This window comes from Oryzias latipes, chromosome 1 (genome assembly GCF_002234675.1).
Source record: "Oryzias latipes chromosome 1, ASM223467v1".
Classification (NCBI taxonomy): Eukaryota; Metazoa; Chordata; class Actinopteri; order Beloniformes; family Adrianichthyidae; genus Oryzias; species Oryzias latipes.
In genome coordinates, this window is record NC_019859.2 from 26,845,313 (window position 1) to 26,873,253 (window position 27,941).

At 39.5% G+C, this 27,941-nt stretch overlaps 1 protein-coding gene across 25 annotated transcripts in view; it reads right to left on the minus strand.

Moving 5' to 3' along the window:
- Positions 1 to 276: 276 nt before the first annotated feature.
- cacna1a (calcium voltage-gated channel subunit alpha1 A) overlaps positions 277 to 27,941 on the minus strand; it is a 194,316-nt gene continuing 166,651 nt past the window's right edge. For 10 of the 25 annotated variants that reach the window (XM_023959252.1, XM_023959258.1, XM_023959257.1 and 7 more), the window contains 8 exons: positions 26,575 to 26,693; positions 25,481 to 25,616; positions 24,385 to 24,498; positions 20,651 to 20,668; positions 20,507 to 20,542; positions 11,925 to 12,126; positions 9,010 to 9,251; positions 277 to 8,308 (listed from right to left, as the gene is read on the minus strand). In XM_023959252.1, coding sequence (XP_023815020.1) covers positions 7,595 to 8,308; positions 9,010 to 9,251; positions 11,925 to 12,126; positions 20,507 to 20,542; positions 20,651 to 20,668; positions 24,385 to 24,498; positions 25,481 to 25,616; positions 26,575 to 26,693 — 1,581 coding nt within the window. In that variant the 3' untranslated portion in view covers positions 277 to 7,594. The remainder of the gene's footprint in view (positions 8,309 to 9,009; positions 9,252 to 11,924; positions 12,127 to 20,506; positions 20,543 to 20,650; positions 20,669 to 24,384; positions 24,499 to 25,480; positions 25,617 to 26,574; positions 26,694 to 27,941) is intronic. The other 15 variants (XM_023959302.1, XM_023959287.1, XM_023959268.1 and 12 more) reach the window with 10 other exon arrangements.

A 27,941-nucleotide genomic window follows, 5' to 3' on the forward strand; every position in this document is an offset into this window, starting at 1 on the left:
CCTGTAAGGCTAATAAAAGTGTTCTGATGTGTCGAGCCCTTGTGCTATCTTAGATGACCCCACCCTTGCATTGACATGTTATTCCTACCATGAAAAAGGTGGACAATGGTAGAAAGATTTCATGTAATCCATGGACACCAGTGAGATTTCACAAATCATTAAAGAAAAAAGGTTCAGCGCACTGTCTAGTGGGTCTATTAGACCCAACTCCCAATGTTAAAGTGCCTAGGATTGCACAGTGGCTAAGTGGGTGCAGAATCAATGACGACGCAGATGTTAGAATGCATTCTCTCTGGTTTATTCAGTTTCTTTAGGAAGAATTCAGTTTGAAATTACAAAATGCACTTTTAGAAACAGCAGAGATAGAGAAAGAAACAGAAGAAGAGAAAGGGATGGTCAAAGAAAGAGAAAAGAGGGGGAGAGAGAAAGACGGGACTTCATAGCCAGAATAAATGGGAATAACATCACCAGATTCATTTTCAGGCAACTCTTTACTCTGAAAGGGTTTGTTTTTCATCAAGGAAAAGTTATGTATGCATTGTCTTCTTTTGAAAATCATCTTTACCAGCCCCTTGTATCATGAGTTCAAGTGTTTTCTATCCGTGAAAGTAATGTAACAAATGCTCTTTTCATTTTATCATCATTTTTTTGTGTGGATGATTTTTTTCTTTTTTTTTTAACTTTTACTCCTTTTAAGACATATTTTTTAAAATGTTTTTTGTTTTTAAAAATAGAAGAAAAAAGAAACACGTCGCTCTTAAAAACATCTATCTTTCTATATATTTTTACACATACATATATATATATATATATATATATATATATATATATATATATATATATATATACATATACTTTTTTCTTTATACGTATTATTTTATTTTTTATAAGTTCCTGAAGTTGACTTGTTACCCCACAAATTGGCATGCACATTGCACATGCAAATCTGTTTTTAAATACTTCTCTTTTATCTTAAATTACCATGTATGCCTATCTTTTTTTTCCTTTTCCCCCCAATCTTGCTGAGTAAATCCTGTATGGTTTTCTACTGTGGCACTGGTTTGGTTTCTGCTGGGTCGAGTGTTGGATGGGGGTGGCTTATAATGAGATGGATGATGAGATGGTTGCTCCAAGGACTTTCCTCAGCGCTTTTCTTCTACAGGATTGGGATGATCCACCATTTTATTCTAGAGTCGCTTTTACTTGTTTTATTTTGACAAGATTCTAACTAAATTTTTTTCATAACTAGTACAATCTTTTGTGATTTAAAAAAAAACGCTCATAAGTCAAAGTAAAAACAAAAAATTCATTTTTAACTACAAACAAAGCAGATTTCTGATGACATTTTCTGTAATTAATCATGTTAGAGAAAAATGCTGAGGATAAATCCCTGTTAAAGAAACTGGTGTCTAAGAGTTTGAAGGAAAAGAAAAGACAGATTTGCAGAAAGAATGGAAGAAAAAAACAAGAAAGGGGCTATAGGGGTTCTAATAGCGACAGGAGACATTTTACTCACGACTCTGAGATTTTATTGAAAAATTAGAAAAAGATTTTGGAGCCAAGCAGGGTTTTAGGTTTCTAAAAAAGTGTTACAGATTAGTTTCAAACAGATGCTTTGTTTTCTGGGAGGTGCATATCATTGCATTTATTTAGGTACTATTACAAAGCTGTGTTTGCTACATCTACAACTTCTCAAAGCAATAATATGTATCTGCTAGAACACGATTTTTGCTGGCTTAATCTGTATTGAGAGTAAATGCAGTATTGCTGTGCAAAAATCATTACTCACTCCTTAGACCTACTTGGCTCCATAAAGAGACACATTTGTATGCGGCTGACATGACAGGCGGTCTCCCACTGAATCTGCCCCCCAACATGGACTCACTTGTTACTCATGCTGTTGAAGACAATGGCTGCTCAACCCTGCAGCCTCGTGTCAACACATGGTATGACATGTTTGTATGTTGGCAGAACCATTAGGAGGAAAAATGAGTCACGGCGAGACAATCAGATATGAACACAATGAGTTTTTCATAAACTTTATGGTTTATGTACACAAAGATCACACAACCAAAACATACATCCGATGGAACAGGACAAGAGGGGGTCACAGGGTGAGGCAAGTGAGATGATTTCTCAATTAACCCCCCCGAATCACTATCTCCTTTTCACACACACACACACACACACACACACAACCCCATTCAGGCTCTGAGGAAAGAGAGGGACAAGGGCATCCGATGTAGCTGGAGGAATCTTCATGCCCCGTACAGTGTAAGGCACTAAGGGTTACCCACTGTAGCTGACGGTATGAGGAGGACACACTCATACAAACATGACATGCCGATGGATAGGCAGATCACATACAAACACACACGATTAGAGCTGAAACCATCAAACCAAGTGCTAAACAACAAAGGGACAATACTCTTTGGTTACCATGTGTGACTTTCCATGTGTGACTTTAGGGACATAAATTATGTCATTTAGGAGAATAAACTTATCTGACCTCTAAGAAAACCATCCCAGATGCATATTCTTTTGATATAAGTTTTGTTCAGCCGGTCACAAAACGCAATTATTAATGTCCGTTCCATGATCAATTTTCAAATTCTTGGAACTTCCATGAATTAGAAGGGACGTCATCCATTTGTCACTTCCAAGTGTCCTTGATTGTTCAAAGTTTGACCTGGTTTAACTTTCAAGGCCACACATTTTGTATGTATAGCCTGGGAATGGTTATAGAAACTAGTCTAGTGTCAAAAGTTATGAAAGTTTTGAAGTCTGAAACACGCAGATTGCACGTTTACGTAGACTTTTTATTTAAAGTGGTCACTTGAACGAGCGCTGCCAAGTGCCGTGTGAACGCAGCCTGATGTCAGAAAAAATGCATATATAACTGTTTTTCGTATTTTCAGAATACGGTTTTATGGTTCAATTAGTTTCAGCCCTAAAAACAAAAAACATACATTCTTAAGCACATTCTTGGAAACATATTCAGAGTAAAATGTCGCTGTGGCAGCCATAGCCCCACCCCTTCAGTTTGTGGCTGAATGCAGGTGAGATGAAGGAAGGTGAACCTGAAAAGTGATCCAGTGCCATTGTGAAATTGTGTATTAAAAACACTTCTCTGCTGCCCTCTCAAACATTACATTTTTTAACCCCACCATTGTCCCCACTTCATGAAACTCTTGCCACTCCTCTCCTTTTAACCCCACCCACCCCCATCACACACACGCATGCACACACTTAGTGCTGTACAAAGGGGAGACCACAGCATGGGTTTAGCTACATAAGCACAACTTCTGGCAGCCCTACTGTACATTAATACCCAATGAGTAGATCTTTTTTTAAAAGAGAGCCCTTTTTATGTTTGTGTCAACACATTGCCTCCCAACCAACTCACTGACACAATTTCACAGCCGACTGAACTAATGAGTAATGAGTTTCTCCTTCAGGCCACAGGAAAGTAGAAAAGCAAAAATGGTTTGTCAGACGTCGAGAGCAAGAGGGAAAGTGGGCAACAGGTGGAAAAAGAGATGATTGAGCAAAAAATACAAATGAAAGAAACCAAAGAACAAAAACCTTTTTTCATTTGAAAGGATGGGGTTAGTTCCCGAAAAAGTGCACAAACAACATGCTTTCACGCAAAGGCGGCGATGTGAGTCAGCCATTTTGGATTTGCTGTTACAATTATGGACGTGGTGTTGTGGAGCCGAGATCGAATTCTGTTTCTTTTTTTTTTTTTCAGTCAACACAGTTGGTGTTGAGGGTTGGTGCATTCAGCAGGCCGTTTGTGGCAATATGGGAGGTGCGGAGTTCTTGGGTCGGGGGGGAAAAAAAGAGGGTGGGGTTACATTAGTATGTCTAATGCCAAGTCAAGTAAAACCATACAATAACTCAGTCCAAGACGGTCTTCTTTTGCAGCTGTTGCTTCCATACATTGTTTAACTAGCTACCTAACAGTAGAGGGACCTGAGAAGTAAGCAAACAGTTTCACACCTCTGTAAACCTCTCACTAAAACCTCATTTAGGTGCACTTGGGCACTGAATGGCCTCATACCAAAGCGCCAAACCAAAGCTAGATAAAAACTGCTAGACTGCTGGCACAAATTGGAAACGAAGGTCATCAAGTCGCATAAAGTCAAAACCAAACAGATCTGATTCAAACTGTGAGGATCTTGTGATTTTTTTTGGCAAAAACTGCAACACATGTTTGAATTGGGAACTTAAATGTGATACTAATTTCCTGCATCATGACTAGCCTCTTGATTTGTTTCCCAACCACAGCCTTCTGTCTGAATCAGCACTCTCCTTGATGGTACACCAACACAGGAGCCTGCAGGACTTGATTTTAAGGCGTTGTGTGGATGAACACAACTACTTACAGAAGGCAAGGGGGCTGATGGGTAAGAGAGACTGTAATTTAGGAGACTGGGGGGTGATGGATGTGGCTCGGATACAGAAGGCACTGTGGCTCTAACAGGGGCTCTGGAGAAGAACCGTCAACCTCTCTGCATGCGAGGTGAGGGTGGACAGGTTTCCTTGCACACACCCCTTTGCTTATGCTAGATCTATCATCACCTAAGCGTCCCATCCCCCCGATTTCCTTTGCTAGTCTTAACTTCATAGCCAGGAGGCAACACAGGAGAGCAGAGAAATCTGTCAACAGCAAAATGATCAGACGCAGGAGGGAGGGAAAAAGACGCTCTCAAATGTGAAAAATCCCCCTGCGAGGTGTAATGTCAGGTGACTTGTGCTAAAGTCTAGTTAATCCCAACATTACCTTAAACCTGCAGGTTGTTGTACACCTCGTGTGTCGTTCAGTGTCCCAGCACAGTAGTTTTGTCCTTCAAAATAATACATTGTAGTTGCTTGGGAAGTCTGCATAGAGTCAAAATATGTGGACTGGGGGTTAGTTTGCTGGCTTTTGAAACCGCAAAGAAATTGGTGAGAGGTCTTGACTTTAACGAGTAATGAGTAGGCAAAATAGATAAATCTATGAAACTCTACTATATGTTGTATTACATCTATAACTACATATACAGTATTATATCTATTCATCTGTAATAATTAATCTTCATCTATATTTTATTATTTTGTTTTGAAGAATTTTAAAATCCCCCCTCGACAAAAATAAAAGGACGATTTGTAGCTCTGTTTGCTGTAAGGTGTGTCTTCAGTGTCACTGTCTAAAAAGCCTTAAAGAGCTGATGTAAAAGGAAATGAACTCATTATGGATACCAGAGTAGGTTTTCATGTGAGAAGTGTGGAGTGATTAGAGAAAAAAGAGGGACTGAGGGGTCAAGGAGTTGGGTTAAGGGATCAGCGCTGGCTCAGACAGGCACAAAGAAGACTTATAAATAGACACATGTTGGGGTCTCTCTGGTCACATCCAGGTTTCCCGGCTCGGAATGGGACCTTTATATCTTACAACGATATAAGATTAATCTTTCACTACAGGACTGCATTCTAGGATGTGGCCGAGAGACTGAACTGTAGAGGGGGAAGAAAGGGTGCGCTGAATGCTGTCCCCAGGTGCGGAAAACAACACTGTCTGACACCGACCCTGTACCAACATGGGAGATCCATTGCTGGCAACTGATCTCCCTTAGTAAGTTCAAGCCCCGCAATCAAACCTAACCCCCTTTTTTTGGTCATCATTCTCGTTTCCAATCTAGACATTGGTTTAACTCCTTGCTGTGAACATGAGTTAGAGATCTTTGGGTTGGCTTGAAAAGAGGACTGACCATGAGGGTCATTGCAGGTCATACGCTGAGACTCCTCTGACCTCCACCTCCACATTTCTAGAGAATATGTATTGTAAGAATTGCGTTACAACACGCAATACTTCTAGAGTGAATGTTCCCAAGCCTATAGCTCCAAATTGTTGCAGAAGGCATCAGAAACTCAGTAAACGTCATTGAGCAGGTAACATCAACATAAAGGATGCAAACAACATGAACATAGCATATTTCAACTCCAGCTAACATGACAACAAGTCTACAGTAAGATATCTGTCAATTCAGTCAATCATCACCAGTATTATTATCATTGTTACCATCATTTTGCATTGACATTTAAATTCATAAAACTGTTATCATTAATATAGCAATAAATTAAGTTTTGTGGAGGTTTGTTCCTCCACTCTTTCTCCTTCTTGATTCTCAAGCACCATAGGATGCATTAATGTGAGCGTGCACATTTTTTTTTGTCACCTAATAGATTGTTTGAACTAAGCATTCTGTAGAGAACTGAAACAAACAAAACTGCCCAGTTCATACTGAAAGAAATCCAAAACTTTTGACATGTAGTAGAGAAAGAGTTTGAAAGAAGGGAACTTCTTTTAAAGACCTAAGTCTAAAATTTTTTGAAAGCCCCAGGTCCCACAAACGCCATTTAAATTTCCTTTCTAATAGGTATTTTATCAGTCATGCAGGTTTCCATCAAGTGTTGGATTGCGAAAAAGATCAAAGGATGCTGAGCGAATGCAACAGAAGAACCAAGCTCCAATGTTCGAATAACAAGAACAAGAAGTATTTGACAGAAGAAATACTGAAGAAACTTCTTTTTCCCCGATCACTCCATTCCTTTCCTTAAGCGCAATCAACCGTGTGATGTCATTTCCTGTCAGGTCACCTTCCTCTGTTACCTGAGCCCGTCCTTCAAGCACACCTGAACAGGAAGTGAGCCCACTTTGTGCCTCACCCACTGCCACTTCCTCGTGGACAGGATGTGATGTCACAGCAGTTCCATCAGCACGGAGTCCGTAACAGTAAACAGAGATGATAAAACTCATCAAATATCGGCCAGCCCTGGGATTAGCTGGTTTTTGCAGTGTAGGCGGAACTTCCTGATTCTGTCTTTTGGAAAGGAAAAGATTAAAGAGAAAGTAGGTATTCTCCCCTTCTTACTTTCACCTTTAGAGTCGTACTATTTTCTTCTCTGTTCAAGTTTGATTTTCTGGAGGCATAGCTTGGCATGTAAGGATTATGGGATCCTGGCTTTTTATTTGATTTTACTCTAAGCATTGTCAGTCTTGGAGGCGAGTCAAATCTGACTCCACGTTCCATCTTATTTTTATCCTGCAGTGGAAGTCTGGCCAACAAAAGACAGCAAACATCTAAGCATCCTGGTTACAGTTTGGGAAAAATGCAATTAGGCCTGAAAACTTCACCGATACCAAGACATTTATCCAAACTCATGCTCCTCCATTGCTCTCTGTTCCTACACTTCTGCTGTCCTCTCACAGCCTGACCTTGACGGTGAAGGCTGTTTCTCAGAAGTGTCTATCTGAGTCAGAGAGAGACGGAGGTAAACTGTGCCCTAGCCTTGCCCAAGTTCTCTTGGCTTTCTCCTGTTGCTGCTGGTTTTTACTCTTACACAAAATGAGTAAAAGGCTGTTTGCAGCACCTTCACACCCCTACTTCCCACCCTTCATCTTATTTTAAGTCTGAGGGGTGAAGGTAGAGAGCTTTGGAGTATCCAACCCCTCCTAAATACACATGACCACTGCTTTAAGAAAAGTCTTGATAGTCAAGTCCAGAGCATTGGAAGAGGTTATTCTCATCTACTGTTGGTATTTCAGTAATTGCTAGCACCAGTCGTCCTCGTCCGTCTCACTATAGGGTTCATGCAGACCCTTGCGGGGCCCTCTGGCATGGACAGGCCGGTGGTGGGGTGCCCCTGGTGGTCCCCGTCGCTGAGGGGAAGGTGAGGATGAACGGTATCCATTGGGTACTCTACGCGGGTGAGGGGGTGGAAGGGGCCCATGACGGGCAGTTCTTGGTGAGCGTGGGTGTGGATGAGGATTCCCCCCATGTGGGTGAGGATTGCCATGGGAGAGACTCTGCTCGTATGCTGGAGGCTCATGGTGCTGCTCGTACTCATAATCTCTCTCATAGAATGATCCATCACCCTCTAGGCTATCGCCAGGTGGGGGCCCACTCCAGCGACTCCTGTGAGGGGACCTCGGTGACCCATGTAGAGGCGAGCGAGGGGACTGACGCCGGGGTGAGCGGGGTGAGCCGTGTCGGGATGAGGATCCGACGTGGTGTGGAGAAGCGTGGCGAGATGAGGGTCGATGATGGTATCCTCTGTCATGGTCCGGTGGGGAGAAGTGACGGGGGGAGGGAGACCGCAGACGACCTTGCCCGGGGGGGCCATAGCTGGGCTTGCGAACAGCTGGGGAGTAGGTAACATGCGGACGTGGGACAGCGGGTGTCTGTGGCAGTTGGCGTCGGCCCCTCCGTGGTGTGCTGGTCCCCGAGGTAGAGGGGACTGGACTACCGCTCACTGAACTACTGCCCTATGGCAAAATGTAAACAAGGAAAATCAAAATGCACCACAACAACATATAGCAGATAGATAGATAGATAGATAGATAGATAGATAGATAGATAGATAGATAGATAGATAGATAGATAGATAGATAGATAGATAGATAGATAGATAGATAGAATACACCATCGAAAATTATTCAAAAAACGCAGTGATGAAGCAACAAATTCACATCAAGAAGCAACACGTCAGGTTGAAGAAAAATAGAAAGATAGAAACAGCGACAAATAAAAAAAAGTATAACAAAAAAGAGAGATTGATATCCATAAGTAAGAGTATGAAAATAGCTTAAACTGTTGCTTACATAAGCTGGTCAGAACGGGACAGAGGATGGAAATTAGCATAGGCTACAATCCTGCATATTTACAGTGTCTCATTACCTTTAGAGTATTCTACACTGTTTGTTGTATGCATTGTCCCTTAAATAAATAAATACAAATACAAATAGTACAAAGTTATGGTTAGGAATTGCAGCAAGTGCTTTTCAAAATCCCACCTTGGTGGTTTAATTGTCATAACTGTCAGTTGCCTTGATTTTGTATTTGTGCGAATGTTGGGTATTTTTCTAATGCAACCAAAAATGCTATAATGTGAAATAAAACAAAAAAGTAGAAAATGTTTTCTATACATCCAGTTGTGTGAAGTTTTCCTGTCCTTTTTGAAGCCCACCTGTCTATGACCTCTTCCATCAGGACCTTCACTGGGCGACCTTGACCAGTGGCGGTCATGAGGATGCCTGTGGGCATATTCATGGCGATCCGGACCATAGCGCTCCTTGTCCATAGAACTGTGATGGTGGTGATGGTGGTGGTGGTGACGACGGTCCTTGGTGCGGCCGCGGTCCCTCTCTCGTTCTTTGGGCGGTAATTCTCCTGACTGTGTGGTGGTGCTCAAGTCTGTGCCCAAGCCTGCTGACAAAAAGCCTGAATTTACATTGGGAAACACTATCAAGCAAAGCCTAAAAAATCTTGACTGAAGGGTGAGGTGGAGTGACTTTAAGGTTTGGTGCTGGAGGAACAATTTAAGGTGTTTTAGCATACAACCCCAGAATTGACCAAGAACTCCTTTATATGCTAAAGTCTCCTTAAACCACTTAGATGAAATTTCTTTTTTGTGTTTTTAACATGTTCTTGTGGCATATTTCTGAAATAGGATATGTAGAAAAGCTGTATGAAGCTTAAAATTGGATTTTTGAGTATTTAGTTATGACATTTGTGAATCAGGAGCAGAAAAAAAAATTCAGTTTGAAAAAGATCTTGTTTGTGGTGTAGCCAATACGCTGGGCAGGCCCGACCATCACATGTTACTTGACAACTAGACGACGTCTTCATTATCTTCATCTGTGCTGGCATTTGGCTCAAAACCGTATGGCTGGATAGCTCCAATGTTGCTGGTCATTTTTGTTACAATGTTAGGTTGGGGGTGTGAGGGGCTGTTAGCTAGCAGAAGTAAACAAAGAACTCTTAGGCTACGTTCACACTGCAGGGCTTAATGCTCAATTCCGATTTTTTGAAAAAATCCGAATTGTTTGCTAGACCGTTCACATTTCCAAGTAAATCCGAACTTTTGTGATCTACAGTGTGACCGTGAAACAACCCAGAGTTGACCCGCATGCGCAGAAGAGTACTCAACGTCGAATGACGTCACTCGTTGTTTGCGGAAGTAGCTTACGTTAACATTTTTTTTTTTTTTTGTTTTAAACATTTTATTGCACATTATGCCACTTTACAAGAAAGTACTTTTAGGTATGCAATAAAAAAAACACAACAGCATATATCAAATACACATCTGTAACATACAGAGAAACAAGAATAGAAATAGAAATAAGCCAGGGGGTTAAACTCTATGAAAAAATACTGAATCTATCACATACAGACAATGTTCTGATTGCTTTTTGCTTCTCTGAATTTCGAATACTGTTGATATATTGACCTAAATCAGAAAGGAATACAGTGAAACAGGGTTTTCTACCAGAAAATTTACATTTATGGACATGGAATTTAGCCAAAATGAGTAAAAGATTTAAAAGTAAACCAGAGTCCTTTTGCATATGTTTTGATATTAGACCCAACAAGACATCTTTCCAGAATAAGACAAAACAAGAATCAATTTTATCATTAATAAAATCACACAACTTCTGCCAAAACACCTTCACTTTGGGACAATACCAGAAAAGATGAATAACTGTTTCAGGGGAATTACAACCAAAACTACAAAATGTCTCAATGTTTAACTTAAATCTATTTTGAATAAACGTTTTAGATGGATAAATTCTATGGATAATCTTAAAAGAAACTTCTTTTAGCTTACGTTAACATGGATGTCAACAACAGTGTTGTCAACAGCGGAGCTCTTTTTTCATTAATAAATTTATTTTCACAAAGGAGCCAGCACAATAACAATCTTCCCATTTTTAAGAAGGCATTGGAGCCGGGATCGTCTGTAACCACTGTTGTGGAATGGGAATGTGTATGTATTGGGCCCACGCGCGCACGTTTGTGTAAGGGACGGGAAAAGAGGGCGTGCAGCGGGAGAGAATGGGGGGGCAGTGTGGGAGCGCATTCTTGTTGTGTGTTACGGAGGAAGGACAACGCTAATGAGAGAAGGTTTCCCCCATAATAAATGCTATGGACTCTTTATTAACCCATTCCGGAGAATCCTGGAGAATCTAAGGCTCAGAACAGGGAGGAAGAGGAGGATCCGCCTTGGGACCCCCGCGCTTCTGACCACGGTCGGGAAGGGGAGAAAGAAAAAAAAAAGTACTCGCGAGAAAATGTTCAACACCACGCTCGGCCATTTAGCTGTTAATTTTTTTCAAAAACCGCCCGGTTGCGATAAGAGCCCTGGAGTTTGGCCTGAATAGTGCTGTCACCCCAAATATTAATACAATCGGGGACATCGCTTCCCTTCCACTGACGGGTCTCTGCAGCATCGTCCGCTGTGGTTGCTGTTTACGTTCTCGTTCCCGCCAATTTTAACGCAGAATGATGACGTTTGTTGCGTATCGATGACGTACGATTCGGATTGAGGTGGCCTGGCCGGTCAGACGGCGGTCGCAATTGAAAAGAACGGATACGTTTCGGATTCAGGACGGCAAACCCAATTGGCCTGGGTCGCATTTGAAAAGATCGGATCTGTGTTATTCAGAGTATCATGAAAAGATCGGAATTGGGTCGAATTGGGTCGTTTCAGCCTGCAGTGTGAACGTAGCCTTAGTAACGGGAAGGGTAGGGGGATAGGGTTGATCCTCACCAACGGTCCCTCCCATAACTCAAAGGTGAGTTTCTAATGAACTAATGCCACTCTGCAGAAACTATGTCCTAGAAAACCACACAGGATTTTTGATTTTGGCTAAAAATTGCATAATCATAATTAAAAGATCACTAGGAACTCTTTTAAAAAGATCAGACTCAGAGTGGGACTTTAATTTCGGCTTTATTTAGAAACCAATGTTTTTTTTGTGTTGCAGCTTATTAAAAAGGAAAATTACCTTTTATGCCCCGAAACATCTCAAGTGGTAGGGTTAGGGTCCATTGAGTAGATTTGATGAAAAATCCATGCAAAGTCTTTCTGAAAGGACTCACCTGTGTCTGCATCGGTGTATCTGGTCAGGGAGCGCTGTGAGGTGCGATGACTCCTGTCCCTGTGCCTGCGGCCTCCTCCGTGCCTCCCCTCCTCAGAAACCACCCTTTCAAGTGAGTAATCGTCCAGTCTCACACCACGGCCTGAACGACCATGAACCAGGCTGGATGTGGAGCGCCTCATCGGACTGGTGTCGGTTATGGTCTTTGGGACCAAAAGATAGAATGTGGAAGAAAATGCAGAAAAGACAGTAAAGACAGAAAAGATAGAAAGGGGGAAAAGAAAAGAACAATAGTAGGGAGAGAATGACAGTGAGGAGAACAGAAGTGAGAATTACTTAAGATGGGTTGCAAGGAAACCAACCCTAGTTTAAAACCAAAGCAAAGACAGTTAAACAACTTTCCAATTGTAAATTCCAGAGTCCAAGTACCCCTATCAGTGACTTCGGTTAGTCAGCATACCAAACATTTTTAGATTAAATTATGTGATAGTTTTAGCACACAAGAACAATTTGGGTTTTCAATGAAAACCTTTGCCTTGATAAGCTAAATGCTGGCATCCTGTATCCTCATGAATGATGACCTCCGCTCATTTGTTTTGGCATCGGATGTTTCTATGGTAAAACATTCCTTAAAGTTTAGGCACAGAGAAATATGCAATAGCTCGTGACCCCATGCACCAAAAAACGACAATAAAAGACAGACAGAGATATAAACAGGAACTGATTAGTGCAGAAGATCGTCTAAATAGACAGAGCAAGCAACAGGACTATAAATGCCATGCCTCACATGCTGCACGCAGTGAGGAAGGCTTTTGCTGACACCATGCTAAATTGACATCATACCAGGAATCAGATACTGAAAAATCCAGATCCCTTTAAGTTCAATTTTATTTTATTTGTCTTGAACTTAAAACTCTTTTCATTCAACATTTTTGAAAGACTAATTAAAGTTAATGTATATATATATTTTTTAATGACAACATGAGTTTTAAACTGTTTTATAGTTGAATCAACATTTGGATCAGAGCTGGTTTAACATGTCAGATGACACTTGAGTAAGCTGCTAAAGTTGATCAATTAGAGATTTTTAAGGTAACCTCAAAAGTTTTTATCCACCAAAATTACGTTAGTCTCATCAATTGCCTTATTATGCCATTTTGGAAGTAGATTTAATTTATTATTGCATATGTGTCACAAGAACAGGCAGTTCTCCATCCAAATGTCGCAGTTTTATTAGCTCAGCTAAATCAGGGTCACGCAGGTAGGAGTTGATAACAGGCAGAAGTTCATCAGAGGAGAGATAGGGGGGGTCAAAATCCAGGCAAGGGTCAGAGCAGGCAGCAGGTAAACAAAGTTAGAAACAGGGTCAGGAAACAGAAGCTCAGGTCCAAATTTAACACTCAGTGAGAAAGCCAGAGTGGCACAAACAATACTTGGCATTGATCTCAGGTCAGTGCAGTGCTTAAGTATGCTGTGGTTGCTTGAGTGAATGAGAGTCAGGTGTGTGACAAGCAGGAAGTGCATGCAGGGTGTGCTGGGAGATGAAGGGCCTTCAGTACTCAGGAGATTGCTCCCACCGGTGACCAGAGGGGGAGACAGAGTTCTGACTTCTGACAATACATGAAGGTGATATATTTGGACAAAAAAGAAGAGCATTAGGTCTTCTGTGTTTAGGAGAATTGTTCAAACCCTTTCTGTCCTCATACTGTGACCTAAATGACACTTTATTAAAAACACTGCCAATCAGCTTTTGTAGATAAAGGATTTACAGCAATCCTAATGCACAAGCTGGACCTTACTCAGATGATACTTGGATTTTATGTCTAAATGTTTCAAACAAAGTGCCACATATGCCTTTCTAGATTTTAAATTTGTTTCTCAACAAAATTATTAATTTTGACCTTGTCTTGAAGATGATTCACAAACATCCTTAAAACAGGGGTTAAAGGAGGGTTTGAGCTTCTGTTATGGTTCCATCTCTTCTTACATTCATTGATAAGTTTACAGTTGAACACTAAGAATCATAATGAGAAGAAATCAAGACCAAGACTAAGAAACATTGGTTACAAAACCAAACCAAAAATTAATAATGGAGCCTCTGTATACTTTTGTTGTTTTTACACTCACTGGCCACTTTGTTAGGTACATCTCGCTAGTACTAGGTTGGGCCCTCTTTTGGCTTCAGAACTGCTGTAATCATAGATTCAAAAAGATACTTTAAACATTCCTAAGAGATTTTGCAGTTTGCATGTCTATATTGACATGATAGCATCACACATTTGCTGCAGATTTGCCGCCTGCACATCCATGATGCCAATCTCCTGTTAAAGAAACCAGCCTAAAATGATTCCAGATTTATAACATGGCATATTCTTATGCTGGAAGTAGCCTTCAGAAGATGGGTACACTGTGGTCATAATTGGGATGGACATGGTCAGCAACAATACTCAGGTAGGCTGTGGTGTTGTAACCATGCTCAGTTGGCACTAAGGGGCCCAAAGTGTTCCAACAAAAAATTCCCCACACCAGTAAACCACCATCCTGAACTGTTAACACAAGTCAGGATGGATTCATGCTTTCATGTTATTTAAGCCAAATATTGGCCCTACCATCTGAACGTGGCAGCATGAATGGAGATTCATCAGACCAAACAATGTTTTTTTCCAATCTTCTATTGTCCAGTTTTGGTGAGCCTGTATGAATTATAGCCTCAGTGTCCTGTTCTTAGATGACATGAGTGGCATCTGGTGTGGTCTTCTGCTGCTGTAGCCCATCTGCCTCAAGGTTGGGCGTGCTGTGCGTTCAGACTCTTCTGCTCACCACAGGTTATAACCACAGGTTGTTTAAGTTAAAGTCCCATTAGCTGTCCCCCACTTAGGTGTGTGAAATTTGTTCTCTGCTTTTGACCCATCCCCTTGGGGAGCGGTGACCTGCAGACACAGCCGGGCTCCAGGAACTATTTGGTGGTCCCCAATCTAACCACTTAATGCTGAGTGTCAAGCACTGGGTCCTATTTTTAGAATCTTTGGTATGACTCTGGATTTGAACTCACGACCTTCCAATCTCAGTGCGGACACTCTACCACAAGGTAGTTGGCTTAAAAAAGGCTTAACAAACTGGTTAGGAGGGCCGGCTCTGTCCTGGGCTGCACACTTGAGTCCATCGAGGAGGTGGCGGACAGGAGGATGTTAGCTAAGCTGACATCCATCATGGATAACCCCTCCCACCCCCTGCACAAAACTGTAGAGGCGCTGACCAGCTCCTTCAGCACAAGACTGTTGCACCCTCAGTGTAAGAAGGAGCGCTACCGCAGGTCATTCCTCCCCACAGCCATCAGACTGTACAACACCGTGTCAAAGTGACACTCCACGGTCCCAGGGGTGTTTTTCTGTTTAGTCATTGATTCATTTACTTTTGTTGTAGTTGTTGTTTTTCAATTTTAAATTGTTTTTTGTTCCTGAACAGTTTGTTTTTGTTCTTGGTGTGTACTTCATTAGTTATTTCTGTATTTTGAAAAAATTTGTAATGTTTTTTTACAGTTTACATGTTTTGCAGACCGCATGTTTTTTACACTTTTGCAGCTGTATTTATTTAATATTTTATTTCTTTATTTAATAAGAATCTCATTTTTGATAATAATTTTTCATAATAATTTTAGTAATATTTTTAATTATCTAATATAAATGTAATTTGTGATGTCCTTTATTGATGTTACATTATATAGATTATTTCTGAATGTCGTGTTGCTGCCACAGATAAATGAAATTTCCCCATTGTGGGATTAATAAAGTCATCTATCTATCTATCTATCTATCTATCTATCTATCTATCTATCTATCTATCTATCTATCTATCTATCTATCTATCTATCTATCTATCTATCTATCTATCTATCTATCTATCTATCTATCTATCTATCTATCTATCTATCTATCTATCTATCTATCTATCTATCTATCTATCTATCTATCTATCTATCTATCTATCTATCTATCTATCTATCTATCTATCTATCTATCTATCTATCTATCTATCTATCTATCTATCTATCTATCAATCAATCTATCTATCTATCTAGTTGGTTATTGCCTTTCTATCAGCTGGAACTAGTCTGGCCATTTTCCTTTGACCTCTTACATCAACAAGGTATTTCGGCCCACAGAACTGCGGCTCACTGGATTTTTTTTTTCAGACCATTCTTTGTAAACCCCAGGGATGGTTGTGGGTGAAAATCCCAGTAGATCAAAAATTTCTGGAATACTCAGACCAGCCCGTCTGCTACCAACAGCCATGCCACGTTCAAAGTCCCTCAAATCACCTTTCTTCTCCATTCTGATGCTCGGTTTAAACTGCAGCAGATCGTCTTGACCATGACTACGCACCTAAATGTATTGACTTGCTGCCATTTGATTGGCTGATTAGAAATTTCCATTAACGAGGAGTTTGACAGGTGTGCAATAAAGTAGCCAGTGAGTGTATGGTTTATACTTAAACGTTTCACAAGTATGATGTCAATCAATTATGGAGACCCCATGCTTAAGGCAAGAGACCTTGACGTTGAAGCCTGATCAAAAGCTCTGTAACAACCCAACAGTTTTTTCCATTTTCTCCTGAAACAAAGAAACAATTTGAGCATGTCTGCAAACACATGTGTTTAAGGAAATATTTTTAACCATTTAAAATTGGGAAAAACATTCAAAATTGAGCTGTGCATGCAAATTCTTGCCACAGCATGAACATTATTTTCATTGTAAGCAATATGCAAAAAAGCCAACGTTAACTCAGATTCAATAGTACAGAAAATTAGCTAGAAATTTGTTACTTTCTGGCTGGGTTCGTCTTCAGGCTCTTCTGACCAGGACAGAACCTTGATGACATTATGAACCTCCACGAATCTGTACTTAGTACACGTTTGGACTTCTCCCTAAAGACAAAGTCTCTGAGGAAACAAGCGTAAGCCATGCATGTCCTCAGAGCAGCCAACAGAAAGAAACATGTAAACAGGTACACACACATGCATAGTCAAAGTAAAACCTATTATCAGATGTGATACTTTTTTATATTTTTAAACATGCTACTTTAAAGGGCTTATACCAGGGGTGCTTATTACATTGAAAGACATGTGGGTAGATTGCGGGCCATCAAGAATAAATAAGTAAAAATCTGTCTGTCTGTCCGTCCGTCCATCCTCGCATGCCAAAAAAGTCTAGGCACCACTGGCCTATACTATGCTATTCTTAAGCCTTTTCTAGTAAACAATGTCCATGGATATGGCACCAGCTTTAGCTCTGTGTAGGTAGTGCCCATTTGATGCTTTGCTTTTTATTTATATTTTTAAAATTAAAACCAAGAAAAAAGTTGTTTACTGTAATAAACCTTGTTCGTCTGTACTTTGTATTTTTTTGCAGAATCTCAGATTTAGGTACATTTAGCATGTTACAAAGTACAATTAACCTGCTAAACGGCAACTTTTTTCACTAGTTGACCTATGAACAAATCTGGGCCAATAAGAAGAGTTACAAAAAGAAAAACTTCATTGAAAGATGCAAAGTGAAACACTGCAGTATGAGAAGAAATAGAAATGTTTTTGACATTTATAAAGAAAAACAAAGGTTGTGTCAGAATTTCTTCACAACTCACTACTTAGTGCACTACATAGGTTTATCATTTTTTCCTGAGACTGGAGTTGGAAAAATTCCCAATTTTACAGAAAAAAGGCGTCTTTTCAAAATAAAATCTTAGATTTTGCTCTTAAAATGTTTCAACAAAGATACCTGTTTATTTCTTTTGCAGACATTTCAGAGAAATGGGATAGATTTTACATTGCTCAAGAAACTCACAGAATCCCCTTTACTTTTCTTGAATGAACTGCATTTTGGAAACAGAATAACTTTTATTTCTTGTAAAATAACACCTTTTTAAATCACAAGTCTATGATTGTATTCTCGTAAAATTTTGACTATTTCTAATAATTCAACAACTGTATTTTCATAAAGCTTTGACTCTATCTCGTAATTAAACAACCCGCCCATATGTTTACCTCTTTCTCTAACAGTGGCCCTAATACTCCATCGTATAAAATTGTCTTTGTAAAATGTTCATATTTATTAGGTTTTTACTTCAGCAAATAGGTGATATCATATCTGCCGTTAAAAAAAATAAGGTAGTGAACATCTTTTCAAATTCCATTAAAATCCAGGACATTGGATTGTCTCGCACTACGTAGTCTTAGAGGTTAAAGAGTAGTGAGTGAATTTGGACATAGCCTAAAAAGTCTAACAAATGAATACAATGAGATGTAACCATAAACAAAAATCGGCAGGTCTTTAAATCACTGTTTTCATGTAGTGTTCATTTAAATCTGTCTAGGACATTTTTAATACAAATACTGTTAGGATTAAAAATGCAAATGTTAATTGGTTAAATAATATATCAATTATAACTGAGGAAAATAGTGATAACTCTTATTTTGTCAGTGAAGTTGTGGTTTTGGTGATCTATGAGTCCACCTAAACTCCTGGTTGAGTCTGGCTTTGCCACTTCCAACACCTCCAACTGCAGGATAAGAGTCAACGAGTACGCAGGTCATAATAAAGTTTTCAAAGATCATACAGAAAACACTGAACATGATCTATACATTTTATGGCTTTTAGAGCAAAGGTTTGAAGTAAAGGTCTGGTATACAGACTCATCATGCATGACTAATAACATGCTGTGGTGCTTTCCAGCATGTCACATGGCAGGTCAGTCCATGCTTCCATCACACACTGCTGACCCAGACTGCAGGGATGCATCAGTTTCAAAGACAAAGTTCACACACGCGCACACAGATGCTACACAAGAGTCACACTCTGGGGATATTTTTACAGAGAGCAAACAATGGAGAGGAGACCTACGTCAACACGAGCAAACACAGGAGGGAGACAGAGAGGAGAAATAGAGAGGCTTGACAGGAGAGGCAGAGAGAATAAAATAAGAACTAAAAATCAAATGAGGTAAGAATAGTAGCAATGAGTCATTTGATTTAAAAAGAGCTTAGAGTACCACATGGGTAAGCTTCACTTTACCCAAACTCTACAAAACTTTTTTAAAGACGCAATAACGATTTTAAAAAAAGCCCATTTTTAGTCTGGGCTCAATAGTGCATATGCATTTATATGTAGCTTAACCCTTTAACACTGGAGATTTTACTGGCAACACTTAAATAACACACTCTTTGATCGTTTACAAGATCAATGTGAATCAGCTAATTCTGAGGTGGACAAAAGCGACCTAACAGCACAGAATTATTTTGCTCTGACAGAACTAGCTGGTTTACACTAATTGTGCAAACAATTCACTACTGTAAAGTGTTGCATATTAGCGCAAGGTTGCTTTTTCCCCTTCAGAATCTGCTGGAATTACATTAATTGCGTAAACGGTTGAAGAGTTACGATGGTCAAATGAATGTCAAGACTGAAACTAAAGCTCTAGTGTGAAAGGGTTCATTAGGTTTAACATTAGATGGATGTTTTAAAACAGTTCTAGACAAGTGCAGGAACACAGTGTATCTGCAGCTTGCTTCATCTATAGACCCATGTGTTGGCTTTCTTTGACAGACCAGATCTAGACCTTTGACATGTGTGGGTCAAGCCTGGATGTAATATTTTCTCAAGAACTTTGCCTAGGACTTCTTTAGAGTGTCTGCCTGGTGGAGCATGCCTGGAACACCAGGCCTGGAAGGCATTCAGGATGGATCCAAACCTCAGCTGGCTCCTCTCAAAGTGGAGGAACCAGCAGCTTTGTTCTGCGCTCTCTCTGTGTAACTAAGCTTGTCATCCTATATCTAAGGATACGTTCATAGGTGTAGGTGGTGAACATGTGCTAGTAAACAGTAGAAAAACTGGAAGAAAAAGATGCCCCTCCCTGCTTGTCCAGTGTGAACAACATGGGCCATGTGCGTGTTCAAGAACCTGCATGTAGTGCGATCTTGAACGTGGGTCACCTGTCTGGTGTGCCCATAACTTCAGGGAGCGCCCAGCTACCATTCGCACAAAACTCATCTCAGTTGCTTTAATGCCTGACCTTGTTTTTTGGTATTGGGAAGATTCTCGGCCACAAAGCACAAGCCAGTAAGCCCCAACCCCAAAGCTTGGCTCCAGGGTGGGACTAATCTGGGTGATTCTTGATGTTGCTGATAAAGGGGTTTCGTACCACTCTTTGTCGGATTAGTCACCAAGAACCTGTGTGCCCTATGATAGAATTGTCCTAATACATAGTTGTATTTTAGATTTCCAAAGTTGCTCAGAATTTCAAAGTGACTAATTAATATGATGAAATAAATAATCAAATGTTAAGCTGTATATTTTCTACATTAAAAAATTGACAGTTCCTGCCATGTTTTTTGATATTTTTTCCTAAAGAGTTTTTTGATTTGTGTGCATCTGGATTGTTTATCTGGTGTTTAAACACACCCACATGGTACCCTTGATGAGGAAGAAACAACTAGTTTACAAGTCAGGAAACAGAGACAAAGGAAGAGAGAAAAAGACTGAAAGAACCAAGAGGGAAGGAATATAGACAAAGACGAAGAGAGGTACATACACTGAGGTTATTTCCGCGAGGCCTGTGTCTCCTCCGCTGCAGAGCAGGCAAACACAGAGATAATACGTAGAGCGGCGCAGTAAAGCACACATACACATACATACACACACACTCACACACACACCCTCACACATGCACACTTACCCAACCAGCATAAGCTCTCTGTAAGGCAGAGCATTGTTGGAAGACAGTAAGTAAGAAAGTTTACACACATGCACACACAAACACACACGCTACTCTTTGAGGTAACTTTCACTACGTTTCAGTTTCACACTGACAAACTGTGGACGACATTCTAGAGGAGTATCTAAATAAATATAAGATCTGTACTTTGAACACAATTTTAGTAAAAATTGCTTTAACACAAACTGCAACATGGGCAATAAGCTGAGTCATGGCCTAAACGGGGATCAGGCTACATATGTCAATTAAACTCTATACACTAATCTAAGTGAAGTCTATTGTTTTAATGATGTCTCATAGGCCCTCATTCTTTGTAAGACAGTGAGAACTCAGTTTTCTTTGAACTTGTACTGCTCTTTGTAAACCAAACAGCAATTAATGTGAATCTAAACACACTTTCACGTGGTTTTCATTATTTAAAAAAAGAAAGTACATCTGATGTAACCACCAACCGGATTACCAAAGTGAGAGCAATATGGTTTGATGTGGTGAGATGCTAGAGTATGGGCATGTTTCGGTGCATGGATGGACAAACGTGTTGGAATGCTGCCAGGAGCTCCAAGCTGTATGGAAACTAGGATCAATGTGCATTGCATGAAAAATAAACTGACACAGTATATGGACATTAGAAATCCTGACCTCTGTTTTCAGTAAAGAGATTTTAGCTCTTGAAGGTTCGAGTATGAAACATGCTTCACACAGATTTAAAAGTGGGAAAAACAGTAGAATCAGGAAGTTATATGATAACATTTATCAAAAAATAAAAATATATATATTTGACCTTTCAGGATTGAAAATTATTTTATGGATGTTTTAGAACAGTATGGCAAAGGGGTTTTCAGTGAATTAAATTATAGTGCCTGGAGTATGGAAACCCCAAAACTGAGTGGCCAAAACAAAAATTAAGAAGAGTGAAAATTGCTTTCTAGATAGAAAAGAAAAAAAACCCGATAACATTTTGATGTTTTATTTTTGACTAAGACCATATTTTTTCTACGGTCACGAGAAAAAGGAAGTAAACTTCTAGAATAATTAAACCTCTGGAATTTTTCATATTTGTAGATTTTACAAATGTGGACAAGGTAGAGGGTTTAAAAATATATCTGGAGTTGATAAGCCCAAAGTAGTAGGAAAAACAACCTCAATGGAAAAGAGACTTCCATAAGAACCTAGTAACACATGCAAGGCACGATAGTGGTAAGATCATAATTTGGATCTGTTCTGCTTTATCTGGCCAAAACTGTTAAGCCAATTACAAAAGGAAGTGGGAGATCCCAAGTATTATTTAAAGTTTTGCATGAACAAATATAGATAAAAAGTCATTGTGTGCAAGATACTCTCAAGATAAGGAATTTATTTTTTTCATATTTAAATAAAGTGATTAATTAATTAGTTCGTTCACTGCTCAACTGAGTGATTTAAAGTGATTTAAAGACCCACTCTAATGAGCGTATCTGTTACGTAGAACATATGCTGGGCAGGCTAAAAGCCATTCTGATGTACTTGTACGTCTTGGTTTTCCGCTATTGAGCTGGCATTTGACTCAGAACTACTCCAATGCTGCTCGCCATTTTGGTTGCAATGTTAAGTTGGGGGTGTGAGGCTGGGAACAAGAGGAAGAGTGTGTAAACACAGAGTTCTCAGTAACATTAAAGGGAAAGGGAGGTGGGGTTGTTTCCCGTCAATGGTCCCACCCAAAACTCAGAGGTGAATTTCTAATACTAAATACTGCTGCTCAGCAAAAACTATGTCCTAAACTCTTTTTTTGATTTAGCATAAAAACGACATAATCATATTTACAAAACAATTGGAGTGATGATTGGAGTAAATCTTCATATGAACGACATTTTGTTAAGATCTACTGCAAGCAGTGAAACATTTTTTATTCCAAAACACACTAAAGCCTCCAAACTGCAAGACAAATGTGTTGTCTGTTTGCTTTTTTACTGACTTCAAAAATATTAAAAACAAACAGAAGAGATTTACAGTAAAAGATGTCTCAAAACCTTTATCAAAAGAGAAAAGAAAACTTTCTCTGCTAATCCCAAAGGAAAGAGATTATTTATCTGTTTTTTTTTTAAATTTCCATTTGTTTCTTGCTCTTAATTTGAAACCAACCACCACATTTATAGCATTCCTTAATAAACTAATAAAGAGTTTAATTTCAAGTTATTTCAACAATTCTAATATGTCTTGCTACAGTGTTAAGAGGACAGACACACCAAGGTTTTGGGGGAGAATGGGGTAAGAAAAGGAAGAAATCTGCTACATACTAACAGTACCATTCAAACACGTGTTTTGACGGGTGACTGGTACTGTCAGGCCTCCTAGATATATATATCTAGGTTACCGTTGCCAGTGTTTAGAAGCAGTTCACATTGTGTGGTGTGAATGTGTTGTGCAGATTTCACTGTGTTGGAGTGAAAGCTGCTGATGGATGGCGGTGGAAGCAAAGCAGTAATGGATAGGAGGGTAAAACAGACAGGAAGAACTGTCAATGGAGATGGAACAATAACTTTTTTAAATTTTGGATTTACACCAAAGATTATCTCTGAACTACGGACACACCTGGCATGGGACGGATGTTCAAAAACGTGCTAAACTGAGGTTCTTGAGGATGCATACATAACATGGTGTTCACACCGGACATCTTTTTTTTTTCCTACTGTTAAGTTTTCCTATCTACCGTTGGAAGAGGCTTTATGTGAAATGTCAAAGCAGTACAAATCTCGCAAATCTTGCTCCAGGGTTTTTTATTTCACAGCTCTATTCCAATACATGAAAGACTTGGTGTCATATAATTCCAGCCGGGCACAAACTGCAATTATTAATTTCTCCTACATGATCAATTTCAAAACAGTTGGCACTTTCATGACTTAAAAGAGACACCATCCATGTGTTACTATCTAATCTGAATTCCTGATGGGTCAAAGTTTGACCTGGTTTAACTTTCAACGCTTGCTTAATGGCCACATGGTTTGTGTGTAGAGCCAAAAAATTGTCTTAAAAATGTGTGTAGCTACATGTGAATGTGAGAGTTTTGAATGTGGAAGCTCAAAATGTGCATTTACATGTGTTTACATAGACATCTACGTGGAAGTGGCCGCTTGAATGCGTGTTGTCAAAGGGGATGTAAACTTAGCTTTTAAAAGATTAGCTACTGCTGTTTTTTGGGTGAATCAAAAATCAAAATTAAAACAAATAAATATTAAATGTAAAAAGGCACCTTTAAAACATAAAATTTGAAAGAAAAATAGAACATTTTAGAATGTTTAAATATGCAAGGGAAAATGATTGAAAATTAAAAGTAAAAATGTAAAATGTTTTTTCTGACAAATGTACATAAATAAAATGACTTTTTTTGCTAGTGAATTCGGATCTGAGTCATTTTTATTATTAAAATATAAATACTTTTTGTGACTTTTATTGCTGTCAGAATTTGCTAAACTGCCTTCCGTGCTTCCTTATTTATCAATAAAGAGCTGGTCTGTTTATTATAACTTTTAGATCTTAATTTTAATCTATTTCTGACTTCTAATATTCATTGTTTTCCTTTATTTACTCAAATTTCCTGAGCAGAAATCTTTTTTTAGAACTCAAGTTTTTTTTAACTTCAATTCCTGTTAAAGCTGCTAGATGCAATGAGGGAGGATGACTATGAGGGACAGTGATGGTAGTGGGATGAAGGTGCTCACTTGGTTGTCTGCCGAGAGGCGGGGCATGGAGAGGGTCCGCCCATGCCCATCCACTGGGTGATAGGGCTCAGTGTCGGAGTACCCGTCCCGCCCCATCTCCCTCATCTCTACCGTCTGTAAAACAGAACGAGAGCAGCGTGACCACTGTCTGCTGAGGGAGTGGTCTCTGACACGCAACGGAGTTGTTAGGGTACAAAAGCTTTTCTATACTTTACCTTATGCAAGAAGCAAAACATAACAATTGTGCTATTATTTATGCAACAAGACAGTTGCATAAATAAGCTGTTGCAACTTTTTGTCGTGCAGTATGCTTCTAATGATTTTTTATATTGTGAGCATAAGATTAAAAAAAAAGATTTTATCATCTGGCTGTGGACTAAGGCCACAGAGAAAGGTATTTTTTGGAAGATTTTCTAAATAGAGGCTGACAAGAAAATCTGACTAATCGCAAAGATCTTTTCCAGCAAATCTTTTTTTGCCACGGCAATCAGCAGAGAGATGAGGCACCGGGGAGTTGGGCATCCTAACAAACGAGCAGAGTACAGGAAACAGTGAGGAGACATGGGTGTAGTTCCAAAAACACACACCCGATTCCTCACTGAGGGGTGAGGATTAAGGGAATATAGGGATGATAAGACCAAGAGAACACTGGAAATGCAGAAGAAGAGACAGACAGACAGGTTTGCCAAAAAGAAGAGACATTTCAAATTTAGAAAGAGAAACAAAATTAAAAACTACATTGGTAAATCTGATTAAAACTGATTTTGATATGAACCTGGTGATGTCTGGAATAAGTGTATTCGTGAAGTTTAATAAAAAAGATGTCTAGTTCTAGGAAAGAAATATTAGCCATCTAGAACCAATTCAGTTCTGTTCCTTACCTCTTATAGCTCCTCAGTCCCTGTATGGATTTAGAACAGCTCATATTTGTGTTGCAACAGCAAGAATTGCAATTTTTTAGCATCTCCAGTATCTATTTCACTATTTGCACACTCCCTTTTGTTAACTTAAGATGCTGTGGCTGGCAAATCTAAGCACAGGCATCAAACCAATGTGTGCAAATACCAAGCCGACAACATGCCTGGACTCCTCCTACCTGTGGGTTGTGGCGATTTTCATGAAGGTTGTCAGGATAAGGTCGGTCCGGGCTCCAATTTCCAGTCTTTTGGAACATCTCCTGGGCTTTTTCTGTCACCCACGACTGATTCTCTGTCATGCCACCCTCAGGAGGTCTGACGTGTGTGCACACACACATAGAAACACACTGATTTAGTTCAAATTATATAAACCTTTAGTTTAGCTTTGTGGTTCATGAAGCAGGGTGTCAAACAAACTTTATAAGGAAGTCTGCAGGTCTTAATAAGATATGATTGTTTTCTTTGATGGCTGAGTGGGGATTTCCTTTCATTAGTTAAACAAAAAAAAGTAAAAAAGAAATAACAAATTGAGTCAGAAATCAGGAAAATTTAACACTTCTTATGTCTTTGGCTTTTTTGAGGATCTGCAGCCGCCCTGTAAAATACATCAATAATTATATTTTTCTTACATAGGGTAAAAATAAAGAATTATTGCACTGAGATTTATTCATTTATTTGACATTTATACTTTTTTTTTGTTTTAGTCAGCCATGGTGCAGCAGTAGGCCGGTTGACCTGTGATCGGAAGATTGCAGGTTAGATTCCCGCCTTACCCGCCCATATGTGGAAGTGTCCTTGGGCAAGACACTGAACCCCACATTGCCTCTGATGGAAGGTTGGCGCTAATGTTCGGCTGAGAACCCGCCATCAATATGTGAATGTGTGTAAATTGGTGAATGGGCCTGTGACTGTAAAGCGCATTAGTGACTTCGAGGACGGAAAAGCACCATACAAAGATACACCATTTACCATTTAGTCTCAATGTTTTCAACTTCCTGTTAAAAGGTAACTATACATAAGCTTTACTCTTTTCATAACCCAGGTACAACAATAAAATAATAATAATGTCTCTCTTTTTTCTTTTTACAAATATCATAGTAAACACATTTTCTAAAACAGGCTTCATCACCACTGTTCCTTTTTGCAACAACGGTTTACAAAATAAACAACAAGTCTTAGTTCATTAAGAGAAGAAAACCACAAAACATCGTAAGGAATTGAAAAACAATTTCACAATTTGACAGCAGAACACTCATTTTCAAAATTTACTCACATGCTGTTGACGTCTGGCTGGGTGTTAGGGAGGCTGTTCTGGATCTGCACCCCCTGACCATTCGTGCCCCCTCCCTCAGAGGGCGGCTCCATACGCTGAAACATTAATGGCGTTCGGTTCTGTGTGAGATACATGACATGGCCTGCAGGCTTGCATCAGGCACACAGGAGGAAGACATCGGACACAAACACAGGATGCACTCACAGCATGCACCCACAAGGGGGCACCATGAGCAAGCACATGGGTGTGGATAACCAAGGTAGAGTTTCCATCCAGAACACTGATCAGGGGAAATCCTGAACAGTCTTTCAGAAGATGGAACTTTATTTTTTAAGATCATGTTCAGGGACAAACCTGATCTGAAATCTGCATCATAAGGAAACTTCTACCTTGGAAACCCTAAGGTAAGATGACTCTCAATTCAAAGATTCCAGAGCATGTTACCATCCAAAAACAGTTTCTTTAGAAATCATACAATGACAATTCATGTGATTTGCCAAACACGTGGATTCTGAACCACCTATGTTGAAGAGCAGCTTCTGCTTTGGCTTCACACTCTGCTGGGGTCTGATTGTGAACAAGGGTCAATCAAAAGGTCAGAATGCTAAAGGTTGGAAGATCATTTTCTGACACAAAGCCACATTCCAGTTCCTTAACATGTCAAGTTGACCTGCTGGTCAAAATGTTATCATTATCATCGGCGATGGCTAGCAACAGAATCATGTGGCAGTTTTCTTTTAATTGGCTAAAGGCACATGAAGGAAAGAAATTTGTATTTGGTGGTATGTTGGCTTTTTGTGTTGTACCAATACAATTCCACTAATGCTTAATGTTAAATAAAGCAAAACTGGTTCTGGATTTTACTGGATAAAGGGAACTGGACTGAGCGATCAACTCATAAAACAATCATTTTTAATTCTTTGCAAATTTAGCATGTGTTTGACACTTTCAAAGTAAACATACTGTTAAGCAGTAGGGCTGCATTGGTTTTAAAACGAGATTTGTGGTACCTCTAATATTTATCTATAAATGTACATGAATGTATCCATATGGGTGTCCAAAACTGAATGTGTGAGAGGTAACAGGACTGTAATAGATAGTGGGTGAACCGGATGTGGTGATAAATTTGGTCTTGAGCATGTGGGGGAGAACTTAAAATGATTTTACTTCTTCTCACTCCCTTTCAGATTTTAGTTTCCTTTTTTTAAATTTTGTCCTGTCTTTCCTTTTACCCTTTACACCAGAGCTTTAATTCCAGTGTTTACATTCTTTGGACTAATGTAACCCTTCAACCATTTACACAATGAACGTAATTCCAGCGGATTTTGAAGCAAAGAAAAGGAGCCTGATGCAACACTTTACAGTGG